This window comes from Hypomesus nipponensis, chromosome 4, assembly GCF_054491055.1.
Source record: "Hypomesus nipponensis isolate SF chromosome 4, ASM5449105v1, whole genome shotgun sequence".
Classification (NCBI taxonomy): domain Eukaryota; kingdom Metazoa; phylum Chordata; class Actinopteri; order Osmeriformes; family Osmeridae; genus Hypomesus; species Hypomesus nipponensis.
This window is the reverse complement of record NC_140364.1, coordinates 10,267,606-10,280,649: the sequence shown is the minus strand read 5'-3', so window position 1 is coordinate 10,280,649 and position 13,044 is coordinate 10,267,606. Positions and strand designations below refer to the sequence as shown.

At 43.2% G+C, this 13,044-nt stretch overlaps 2 protein-coding genes across 2 annotated transcripts; both read right to left on the bottom strand.

Moving 5' to 3' along the window:
- Window positions 1-3,505: 3,505 nt before the first annotated feature.
- Window positions 3,506-5,086, bottom strand: sostdc1b (sclerostin domain containing 1b). The gene is made up of 2 exons (XM_084695719.1): window positions 4,801-5,086; window positions 3,506-4,451 (listed from the first exon to the last, which is right to left on the bottom strand). The coding sequence occupies exons 1-2, from the start codon at window positions 4,991-4,993 to the stop codon at window positions 4,000-4,002; spliced, it is 645 nt and encodes a 214-aa protein (XP_084551845.1). The 5' UTR covers window positions 4,994-5,086; the 3' UTR covers window positions 3,506-3,999.
- Window positions 5,087-7,555: 2,469 nt separating this feature from the next.
- Window positions 7,556-12,792, bottom strand: LOC146295467 (ankyrin repeat and MYND domain-containing protein 2-like). Its single transcript, XM_084695922.1, has 10 exons — window positions 12,726-12,792; window positions 12,225-12,289; window positions 11,196-11,334; window positions 10,954-11,052; window positions 10,595-10,755; window positions 8,955-9,169; window positions 8,574-8,709; window positions 8,279-8,407; window positions 7,970-8,093; window positions 7,556-7,786 (listed from the first exon to the last, which is right to left on the bottom strand). Exons 1-10 carry the CDS (start codon window positions 12,790-12,792, stop codon window positions 7,602-7,604), a joined length of 1,320 nt encoding a protein of 439 aa, XP_084552048.1. The 3' UTR covers window positions 7,556-7,601.
- Window positions 12,793-13,044: the final 252 nt, after the last annotated feature.

Below are 13,044 nucleotides of genomic sequence, written 5' to 3'. Positions count from 1 at the left end.
GAGCAGTAGTGGTGTGACATGCAAACTCAGGATCATCCAGCCATTGTTGGGGTCTCCATCTCTCTCTCTCTATGTCCTGAAGGGTTTGGCTGACAGATACTCTCAGCTCTCTGTCAGCCAGAAGAAAGGAGATCAGTGATCTGAGCACGAGTATGGCCTCTGGATCCACGCACGAGTTCACATTAACTCACCAGATTGACTGAGCCAAACTAACACCATATCATCATGCATGGAACATTTCTTTTTCTCAGTGTAGCTGCCAGTTTCTGTGCCATGTCATTAACGAAGTGAAAAATGCCCGGCTTTTTCGGATGAAGTGACAAACGCAACACTTCTCTCTAATGAGGGAAAAATCCTGCAGGTGCCAGAGCGGAGAAGGACTCCAAATAAATGATAGCTCCAACTGCACGATTGACAGTGCTTGCCAGATACAGTGTAGAGGTCAATCTGTAAGGATCATAAACACAAACTCTATCATGAAGATAAACACTTTGTCACATAATGGGGGTTTATACATCGCTTAAGTCGGTCTGATCATCTTTGAACTTACTGATAAGGGGAGGCTGATGTCTGAGCGGTTAGGGAACCGGGCTAGTAATCTAAAGGTAGCTAGATCGATTCCCGGCCATGCCAAATGACATTGTGTCCTTGGGCAAGGCACTTCACCCTACTTGCCTCGGGGGGAATGTCCCTGTACTTACTGTAAGTCGCTCTGGATAAAAGCGTCTGCCAAATGACTAAATGTAAATGATAAGCCCTGTATATGAGTGAATTAATTGGTTTGAATACCCTTGATCCATTTGGCCATGAATATGATTAATGATTTGATTATGGGTTGATGGGAAATCACAAGGATAATCATACAAATCGTATTATGACTACATTTGTGTAAGCATAGAGGCGAGAGAGTGTCTAAAGACTCTGAGAGGGTTAAACGTGTACTTATTTCAGTGATCAGTCTCTGGGATCAGGCCAGAGGCAACGAGAGACAGACAGATGAGGTAGAGAAGGTCTGGACTTGGGGTAGGGGGTCTTGGTAGCAGCAGAGGCACGTGTAGGACATTAAAACACAGTCCAGTTACAGTAATAAGTACACTGCTGTTATCACATTTCACCACATGATGTCTGTTAACCACGTCTTCCCTTATGCAGGAAAGGCAAAGACAAACGAAAAAACACTCAACTCACAGATTTTTATCCCCTGGTTTCAAATGACTTAATACCCTGGCTTCTCCTTACACTTCGAACCTGAGCTCAACAGCTAATGCCTACTCTGTTCATTAGATTGACTCAACAGCCATGTGAAGTGAAATTACAGTTTCATTTCCATAATTGGATATATTAGAAGCGGGACCGCAGGGGCAGCTCTGTGCTGTCTGTGAAACACAGTGTCTTTGTTCTCAGAGGAAGAGAGAGCGAGATTCATGGGCTCAGGAACACAGAGGGACATCCCTCGTCCAGGAGGAATGAGAAACAGGTGTGTCTGAAGAAGACCAAAGGACTGAACTCCCTCTCCTGTGAGCATTAAGGAACAGAAGCCTCCATTACACACTGGCTATCGATTTCAGAACACCAATGAAGACATACATGCGGTTGTACCAAGGGCTGTAAAGTCCAAAACAGAGGTTCCAAACATCTGATCTTCAAATTAAACGGATCCATCCTGTCCTGTCCTACACCTTGATCATTATATTTAGGTAGACTGATGGAGTGTATTTTATGGGAAAGATATTATTTTTCTCCTTTGTGTCAGACATGGTGAGCAGCTACCTCGTGTATCATGGCAACAAAAGGGGAAGACCTGGAGCCGCATTGGCTCCTTGAGAGGTTTGGCAGGCCGCCTGGTGTTGGCTGAATATTACGGCAAGAAATTAACTGAGGTTAATTACGCTGTGAATTGCTACCACATGGAGGCAGGCAGCTTAGGCACCCAGTTCAGCAGGTCAATACCCCACTAAAACCCATCGCTTACCCATAAGCACCCTTTTCTCAGGTGCAAGCTATGTGCAGGTAGAAGTGGGTTCCAGTTTATGGGAGAGTGTCAGTCCACTATCTCTGCATGTCAGGGGGGAAGGGCAGGATGTGAAGTCTGTCAGAAAAAAAGCAGTACAAGGCAGTGCCTTAAAAAGTGCTTCCATAAGCATGTAATTATGAGATTTCATCTCTAAAAACAAGCCAGGGTTCAAGAGAGAAAGAGGTGGGGTTTTACAGTGTCAGACTCGGGAGTGTTGACAGGCTAAGTAACAAATTACACATTGCTGGAGTAAAGATGTGGAGACACAACCGGCCTAAGGGCCCAAATACTGTTCCTCCAGTATCAGCAGCCGGGGTTTTAAGTGATTGAAAGTTAATGCAGATGATTTCTCAAGAAATGTACACACAAGTTACACACAAAAGGCCCGGCTGAAAAGTGATACTGTTTGCTAGACTGTGACGCCAGGCCTTTTTTTTCTTGCCCTGCAGTACACAGAAAACGAACACAAGTTCATAACCGTTACTTGTCCATGCCAGTTTATGGAGCAACAGTAAATAATCTAGATATTATTTAAGAATAACTGACACGGAAGAATAACTGACAAGTGTAGGTGCATGTGTATTGGTGTTTGGAAAGGTCCTTCCTTCCAAACTTGCTTTTGCAATGAGTTTTCAGCAAAACGACAACAAACTAAAGCAAACAGGACTTGGACTTAGGCTCGTGAGAGAGGGATGCTTGGAGTGTCTTTCTCTCAGACGAGATTTTAGTTGAGCCCATAAATAAAGGTAGGTGGTCCTCCTCTCCCGCCTACTCAGGAGGGAATCTGTTGTCAGAGATAATTACAGAGACGGGAGGTTAGACTAGATCTTGCAGCTAGAGTGACATAAGACCTGCTCTTAGATTTCCTGCCTGTCCATGAACAGTTTTTTTTTTTACTGGTACAGAAACAAAATGGTACCATGTTGTTCTATGGTGCCCATTTAGACATTAGATAAGATATTAGACACCACTGCAACACTTATAAATTCATCCAGTTTGTACAGTTAGGTCTCTGGCCTAGATTCTAAAACATGTCAGCCCTTAGCTCAAACCTTTGAACTCCAAAAAGGAAGTAAAAAATTCTCACATCTGTCTGAGGAAGTGCTGTATTACTCATAGTAGATCCACTTCAACTAATAAATACTTAGCTTTCACTGTGGGTCAATGAAAGGATATGTGATACAATGAAGCAACACTACATGTCGCCGCTGCTGGAATAGCTGCAGTAGCCTGAAGGTGAGGGTATCCCTTCACAATAAAACAGCATAGGGTTTCTACTGTTGAAAGGGAGATTTCATCACTGACTAATACCCCTGTTGTCATTGAGTTCCTGTTGGCTGTGAAGCTACCCATCACAGTCTCCAGCATGATCCATTGACAACGTAAGGATTACAATATAGAAAAATAACCTGAATCACACCAATCATTTCTAATGCATTATTTATTCAGTTGGAAAACATTGAGACAGTGATTACATTTTACCTAGCAAATGTTTTAGAAAGTACTTGTTTCTGAGTTCAACTATACCAGTAGAAAAATATATTACATCATCAAAGCATTCCTTTAAAGATACAAATGGAGCCCCCTTAAACTTACAATTATTGTATTTACATGCACACTACATTATAAAATATGTCTTTTGTGCTTCTGTGATTTCATCATTTGATCAACATTTTGATAAGCTGCAGATTTCACCTCATATAACTTTTGCAATTGCAAACATACATCCAAAGGCCACACAAAGTCAATTACAGAAAGATGTACATAACCTTCATAGTCACTCATTCAGCTTCAGCGGTCAGTTACTGTCTAGCAGGCCTTTTTTACTTTGATATCAACGCCTTATTTCTAGCATGGACATCATAGACAGAACAAAACAACAGTCTGGTGGACCTCATACTACCAGCCACACAGTTGGAGATGGGTGGTGAGCAAACGGAGATCTTCCTTTTTTCTCAGGGTGGCACACCTAGTCACCCCTGACCTCAGTTGTTTTTGGGCTGCTCCTCGGGCTGCTCCTCAGGCCAGTCCTCAGACAGCCTGCTCCTCCTCTGGTCCTTCCTCCTCCTGGAGACTTGGGGGGCCTGCTCCTTGGCCTGGGCCTCGGACTTGTGCCCCGAGTCGTTGTGTTGCCTGGAGTAGCGCTTGCACTTGCAAGAGGTCACCACGGTGATCTTGTAGGTCCGCGAGCTGCCGTCCTGACACTGCAGCCTGATGCGCTGTGTCCGAGTCCGGTCGATGACACAGCGCCACTCCTGGGTCTGCCGCCGGCTCCAGTACTTCCCAGGTTGCCCTCCGCCAATCCAGTTGGGCAGGAGGTGGGCAGGCAGGCACTCCCCAGCGCACACCAGCTCTTTCACGGGGTTGAGGCTGGTGCACTGTCCATCAGAGATGTACTTGGTGGATCTTAGCTCCCTGCAGCCCATCTCACCCTGCTCTGTAACCAGTAGAAATGGAGACCAAAAGGTTAATACGGTTATTACAGCTATAAGCTGTATGTAAAACTTGCATTACTAATTTATATATGTTGGGGCAATTATACAGCATTATTAAAGACAATTGGACAGTTTTTTTTTCATTATAGACTGTAATTGTTTTAGGGCAGATTTGTTATAGTAGTGAGGACAGTTTGACTTTAAAAGATACAAATTCACATTGTCCGGCATAGTTCAATCCAATTTCCTTCTACTTTTTCCAAAAGACTTCAACCACCGAAAAAGCTTTTCTTTTTAAAATGATGATTAACTAACTATTTAGAAATAAATAAATAGCAAGATTGCGCCCACCTTTGCGCGGAGCGCTACCCTGTTGTCTCCCCCCGTTACGCGCTTGATTCATCGATATATTGCTTGGAGTATCCGGTGCCAGATCGATGACTTGAGCGTTTACATTTTCCGTTGCGTCGTTTTTAACAGCTGGACAGTTCCTTATCATGAGACAGAGAGCGAAGATGTGGTACCAAAGACAAGTAAGAAGCATCGCTGCACCTTTTCTTCGGCAGAAGTTTGTGATTTTGTGATCTCTGAATTTGTGATGTTCAGTTACAAATGGCAACACTATGTGCACCACATAGGTATTTTGTCGTTACTATGTTACCTTAGCTTTAGTTAAACCACTTATATACCTGTCCCCTTGTTTTGGCAACAACGTCAGCGCGGCTGGTTTCTGAATGAACTTATTGCGCACGACCACGCCCACAGGTTTTTTCATTTTTTTCTTTACACATTGTGTGCTCATTTGATAAAGAGCAGTTCACAATTTAAATAGATAGCCACACATTCGTGCAATCCGATAAAGGGTCAGTAACAGACGCTAATGTCAAGAGATACACTTATTTCTAAATGTACTATATTTCAAGTTTCATTACTTTACAGAACTGATGGACAAAAAAATCTTAAATAACTCCGAGGCAGACTTCCATAAGGAAGTGGACCATGCCAGAAACTTGGGATCAAACGATGGAACCCGATGGGAAACAAATTGTGTTGCTGTATGAATCCCATCTGCTATGTATGAGCTCACCAATATGATGTATGTTCAAAATCTAAATTGCACAGTGGCAACACAAAGAGCCCTCTCCTTCTTCATCCTGAAGAAACTTCGCCTATAAGAATTAGGTGTCCTCTTTCACCCGTTTCCCAGGGCTCTGACAATGAAGTTACCCGGACTCTCTGAGGCTATGTGTCCCTTTTGATACGGGTGAAAATAAATCCACTCTCTAACTGTCCAGCTCATGCCACTATTGTTCACGCGAAAGTTTTTTTTTTTTTCTCAAAAAAAAAGAAGCCTAAAAAGCCTTGCTGTCAAAATGATCTCTCGTTACCCCAAAAAGCTGTGTTAGTCATATTGAAGAGGAGCAGAAGCAGGGTGAGGAAAGCGGAGGGGGGGGGGGTGAACCTTGGGGGCTTGAAAGAAGACTATCAGTTATATGAGCCGTCACAGAATTCGCTAATTTTTACATCTCAGAAAAACGGAAACTTGAGCTCCACCTTTTATGCCCCCCTGAAGCCTTGAGTGAGTCTGACATATGGGCAAGAAGTGAGGGAGATAATGGAGAGGAGGGGGGGTTGGAGGGGGGTGAATTATGAGTCTATTGACAGGCCACATGACGAAGGGCCATGCTCATTAGTTGGTCTATGGGCAATAAGGTCCAGGGTTCCTCCCCATGGGATAAGAGACTATTCGGTACATGACAATTGAAATCTCCCGGGAAACAGAGCGGTTTGGAAGAGCAGAGCATCGCCGTAGGATCCGCTCTGCGTCTGTGTCTAGGTCTGAACACTGAGCATAGAAGTCTCCTGTTCCTCCTGGTTTGTAACCAGATCAGGATGATATTGAAGATGCACCTTAATGGGCACACATTAAGGTGTGCACATTTTAAATGTATTTAGTAATTTGGTGAAACAACATGAAGGCTCAATCAGGGCATTAAGTCCACACTGTTTGTGTCCATTTCTGTTTCATTTTAATCCGCCATGGTGACTGTTTCCAGTGTGACTGAAAATGTAACGTACATTTAAATAGGCAGTAATAAGGAATTATGAGGAGCAGTACTGTACAAGTGTAGAGAGGGACACTGATATCACCATTTCATAATCTCATCGCTTGCGAAGCTATAGGGGAGGTACTGTACCTGTGATGGACACATTAAGTATCTGTGGATGAATATTGAGAGAACTGCTGCCCCCTAGTGGCAGAGCAGTGTGAGAAAATAGCGCACAATCAAATTGAAATCAATAGAAATGTGGGTAAGGCAAAGCTAAGACGTCGACATTTAAGAATAGCACTCTTTATTGACAGAAGAAAGAAGAATACGCACTTTACAATTAAAGACAAGCAATTTAGAGAGGTTTTCCAACCGATAAGGAAATATAGCACCAACAAGGTTAGAATGTCATTGGTGGATTGCTTGACCTTCTGAAAACTAAATAAAACACAATTAAGATAAAACATACACATCAACTTGAAAATATCTATATATAACACATACAAGATACATAATTTGACAAACAGCACACAATTTGGCTATGAATGTAGTTTTCTTTCCTTTTTATATTAAAGGTTCAAATAAAGCACTCATTAGTGACATTGCAGATTCACAGGAATGTTTGAAGACTTTCAGAGGATATGGCACAAATATTTGTGGTTTCACAATAACCATGTAAGGCATACACTGTAAGACCAAGAGAGAGAAACAAACAGCAGGTCCTACAGAATAGATACACTCAGTGCCTCTACATACATCATATACAAACCAAGTCTAAACTCCATCATCCTTTCCTTCATGGCACTTCTATGGCTGTGAAATCTCAACTCAGCACCCACAATTCTGAAAAACCAACTTGTTTCCTCTTCTGCAAGCATGCCGCTCCACCATTGGTGCAAACACACAGGGTGTTTGTGGCACCCGGCTGTCCCTCTAGACTATTGAACCAATGAGGGCTCCGGGGGGGGGGGGGGGGGGGCCGTAGCACAGACCTCATAGCTCAGCCGATAGGTTGGTAAAACCGAAAGATCGATCCCTAACGGCCTTGAGGTCACATGTGGATGAGGGGAGGGGCTAAGAATGTGCCAGGACTCCTCCCTCTCAGTCCTGGGAGTAGGTGGGGCCTGGGGCAGCAGAGGAGGAGGAGGGAGGGGGGGTGGTAGAGGAGGTGGAGGGGCATCCCAGTAGCTCAGCGGGGCAGCTGGCGGCCGCGACCTCCTCTGCTCTCACACAGAGCTCCTGGAGGAAGTTAGCAGTCTCCTTCACCAGGTCGTTCTCATCCTCCACTATTACACAATCAGAGAACAGAACATAAGAGTAGAGCAGAGTAGAGTATAGTAGAGTAAAGCAGACCAAAGCAGAGTAGAGTATAGTAGAGTAAAGCAGACCAAAGCAGAGTAGAGCAGAATATAGTAGAGTAGAGTAAAGTGAAGCAAAGCTGTCCACTATTGATGATTAGAAGCAGTCACCATTGAGTTCTCTCAGCCTGGGTGTGTCTCTCTCAAGGCCCATCTCTTGAGCTTGCAGGGCTCTGCAGATCTTTTTATGGGTGAACCAGTGGAGCCTCTGACACGACAGGCTGCAGTAAATCAGCTGGAAGGCAGGTAGGATTAGGTAGGAGTTGAAAAATGTGGTTTTGTGTACGTACTTGTGCCTGATTGACATATTTGACTAGGAGGAGAGGTCTGTGGCTATGAAGAGTTCAACAGGGAACTCGGCACAGAGAGAAGGTCAAAAAGAGAGAGAGAGAAAAAGAGAGATCTCATCTTTAGTCCTACCGTTTTGCAGAGTGAGCACCGCTTCCCCGCCCCCCTATCCCCACATGTAGCACAGTAGTCAGCGTCCACAAAGGCCATCTTGCCCGTCAGAGCTTGGGTTAGCACCGAGAAGGCTGTTGGGTCGTTGCCCTGGAAACAGAAAAAGTGTTGATGGATGATGGGGCAAAAAGTAGCCACTTTAAAATGGCAAACAAATAGAACACAAACAAATTGCAGTAAAGGGTGGAGAGCCAGAGTTTCTACAGAGAGAACAGAACCATGCACCATCAAACCTGTTGTCTAGAAGTCTACTTACAATCTCCACAGGGGCGATGCTCCTAACCAGCTGTTGAAGAAGAGTAGCCTCACAGTATGGAAACTTTCGGATGCACTCCCGAATGAACTTCTCCTGGTACTGTGGGAAACCATCGCAATCCCTCCCTTTCAACAAGCTAGCATAAAACATTGAAGGAATAAGAGGGTAAGTACTTCTCCAGATACTGTAACAACCTTAAAGCAATTTGGTTTAAAAGTACTGGTGAGTGTTCTCTGGGATGGTAACGGCATAACAATAATCGAAACATACACTAATCTGAGAGATATAGATGTTTACAAGTCATCATTTCAGTCATGCTAATGTGCATGCTTCCAGTCACCCAATCTTTAGCCAGACTCCGCCCCCTCGGGCTCCACCCACCTCTTGACAAGAGCGTCCAGCTTGTCGTCGCGCTCCAGGAGGAAGGCAAGGCATTTCTGCAGAACGCAGCTGATGTAGTGCATCTTCATGGCCAGCACTTCATTCATGTCTTGTTGCTTGACACACTGTTCACACAGCAGGTCCATGACACGGTAGCACTTCTCCAGAGCACCAACATCCACCAGCAACGGGTTCTCTTTCACTAACATCACCATCTGAGAGAGAGGACAAGGCGGAGAGAGAAAGAGAGAGAGAGATAGGAGAGAGAAAGAAAGTGGAGAGAGAGGAGATGGAGAAAAAAAATACAAAGAGAAACAACTTACAGAAGGTAGAACAGAGCTATCCAGTTACCTCCCAAATGCCATTCAAATCTCAAAGTAAGTAAGTAAGTGACAGAAAGCAGAAAGAAAGTGTTTAAAAAAGAGGAGAGGATGCTCAACGCATACTAAGATCTTGTTCGCAGTAGACTGTTTATATCACAACCTATCCTTTGCTCTGCTCTGGTACAGCTTGGTGTCTTTGATAGGAAGCAGATGTAGTCATCATGGTTCACATTTTAAAGTGGGCAAAGTCAAACAAAACATTTTAAGTGAAACAAATTGTAATTTTCCAATGTTTCCAAATGCATTGCTTTCTCCTTCATATACACATCAGGACCAGATGATAGCTTTTGATACTCGTCACCGCGGCTAAACCAGCTATTATGACTTGGGTGTTTAAGTACAGTTTCGATGCCTTTGAAACAGTTACCAACTGTGCTTTTTGTGATTTTGGCCGCCAGCCAACACACTAACTAACTACACAAATATAAATTAGCACACCATCAGCCACACATGCTTTAAAAGAACATAGAGAAGTTGTATTTGTATACATGCTGAATAAAATACAAAGAAGAATATACTTAAATGAATCAAACAATTCATGAATTCTAATAAATAGCTATGTTTCTGTGCAGTGTCAGTCTGTCCTGCGTACATACCCAGTCAGTCAGATATATATAGACGATCCCGAAGAAGTCAGGGTGCCAGTGGCCTATGTCTGAGCCAACATCAATCATGTGGGTCTTATGGAATCTAAAGGGCACAAGGCTGTCCAGGCCCAGCTATGAAATGAATTCTCCGACTCATGTTCCACTAACAGCATGTAGTAGCCGTGTACCCCCTGTTGTCAGTCAACATTTCTACTGTACATCCAATCTGATGGATTTGACGTACTGACAACCATTTGCTGCCAACCAAGCTGCCTTAAAATGTATTGGTCCCTGAGAGAACAATTTAAAGAAACAAACGTTATAATATACAATTTGATCTCCTATGCAGTAGCAATAGAAACTCTCTAGCGACTGAGTTTTCCTATCCCTAGAAGCCTTACTACTGAAAATCATAACTTCCAGATAAAAACAAACAAACATTAAAGCACTTAAGAAGCTGTGATTGATATGTACATGATTTACAGTACATTCGATTTGGAATCAAATAAAGCATAATAAACAACTAATTGATTCAACTAAATCTGTTCATTATTTGCTCCACCTGTTGTTTGTCCATAAAAAAAGATTAGCTGTTAACTCCCAAAACTTCATAGTGACTGTATCCTATCAGATGTGTTACAATGGCATCGGAATCGAAACAGTCCAGTACCTTGACTGGGTTGAGGTTGGTGGTCATGATGATCTTGTGGAGTGGCCCAGCCAGTTTGGGGGGCAGTTTGGGTTCCCTCTCCAGCCCCTGGGGCCTGGTGAAGTACTCCAGCCTTGCCAGCGAGAAGAAGTTGTTGATCACTGTCACACAGTCATGCTGGCCTGAGGAAGCAGAGGAAGAGGAGGACTGATAAAGGAACCCTCAGACAAGTTAGATCATGTGCAGGAGTCATGGGCTGTGCTAACTTAATGAGGTGTGTTAATGAGCCGTTTTTCAAAAAGTACAGGTAACAAGTACACAAGTGCAGTTACAAATACGGGTTTTAGGGGCAGATCTTGGCCTCAAAGTGCACTTCTCACCCACAAAGGCAGCCATCTGTGCAGCTGTGCGGCCCACAGAGTTGACCAGGTCAGCCTCTGCTCCTGCGTCCAGGATCATGGTGGTGATGTCTGTATTTCCTGTTGAGACAGGAAACACATACAGGGGTAAACGTCAATTGGGAAATCCCGCCCATAGACCCCAGTTTCCCTTTTTGGGTCTTGTTTTGTTGGATAATTATGTCGTTAGAAGTCAACTCCACATAAAGGTGTCACTGACTGACCTGAAAGGCCAGCGAACATCAGTGCGGTGTAGCCATAATCATGCTCATTGCAGTTGACATCTGCCCCGTGCTGCAGCAACAGTCGGCACATTTCGGCCTTGCCCTTGTATGCTGCATGCATTAAAGGAGTCATGCCATACTGAGAGGAGAGCAGGGGAGGAAGGAGAGGGAGGACAGAAGGAGAGGAGGATAGGACGATAGGAGGAGGAGGAGAGGAGAGAGAGGAGAGGGACCAGAGGGAGGGATGGTTAGAGATTAGACTCTTGGTGGTAAGAGCTTTGTGCAATGAGAGTTAGTTTTTTTGTCAATCAGATTTTAAGTTGAGTCTCTGACTAATCTCATTCACAAATGATAACAGTGCCAGTCTGAATTATGTATGCATTAAGTGCTGCCGTAGCAACAACAATGTGTGAAAACGTGGAAAAACATGTCAGACCTGCTATGATATAAATCCACCTGACAGTTACTGTGTTGTTAATGATGTCAAAGTCTGCTGTCACATCTGATCTTGACAGACCAGAAACACTTATGAACTGCTGTTTTAAACCCACCCCCTGCTCCTGGAGACAAAGGCCCCTGAAGGAGTCTGAGTGGTGCATCTAGTGGCATGATGCTCTTACACAATACCATGGAGAAGTGCATCCGGCCCTTAAGAGTCTTCTCCATATGTCTTCATCACAATGACTAACATATGCTGCTTATGCCACCCCCTCAACGTATCACAGTTGTATAAAGACATCTAAAGTAGCAGCAACATAATTCTACTCACTGTCACAAATATCATGAATGTCAATCAATTCTCAGTGCTCAATTCTTTGTGTTTAACTGAAATGGAAGATGTGAACAATTTTGGAGATACTTAACCGATTTAAGCTTCACTGTTTCTATTGAATTCATAAATTATTTGTGATTTGAGGAATATTTCTTTTCGTTTTATTGTTTATTAACAAATAACAAAGGTACCCAATCCTACCACAGCCTCCTCAGGGAAGATTGTGGACTCGTATAATAGTATCTACCCTCCCATACCTCATCCAAACAGTTCACCCGGACATCATTGTTTCCAAGCAGCCTTGCAACTTCTTGTTCATCACCTTTATGAAAAAGAGGACAACACAAAACATTGATACAGCATATATAAATTATATATCTTTTTACACTGAATATATCATATTCATCCCCAAGGGGAAAAGGCTTAATTTCCTCACTCCACATTCAATCCATTAGGTTCTGGAAATAGATACTACATAATCATTGTTTCGACATCGTTGTGACAGTAAACCTTTTTATTCATGACTGAATGAGAACCTACAATGACTCAAAATAACTTTGACCAGACTCACGACACCAATTGACAACTACACAAGGTGCAGTTATCATGCCATAATTTTTAATCAAGAAAAACATGGATAAAGTTATAAAGTTGTTACATAATTTAAAGGTTTGAAAGGTAAGTGTTTTCTTAAAAATATATCTAATAGATTTTAATATGTAATGTAATATCTAACATATTAATAACCTACTCCTTACCTGCTGCAATAACCTGTAATATTTCCCTTTCTGCCGATGAAAGATCCCCCTTTTTTGGAGTAGCCATTGTTTTACCGCAATATTCTTGTGACAAACTGGTACACAATCTCTTGCTGAGGATGCTCGTTGCTTGACAGGTTACACCCTCTGCAAGACTCAGGTGTGGGCTGAGGGCTAGAGTAAGTGACTCCACCAATTTATAACACTGTCACTAAACCGTTAGCTAAACCATCCTAGGAATACACCACAGAGAAGTAAAGAGGGGTGCCTGAGATTGATCTCTGACTGAAAACGGAAAGAAACCCGTATTTGTCTTAAT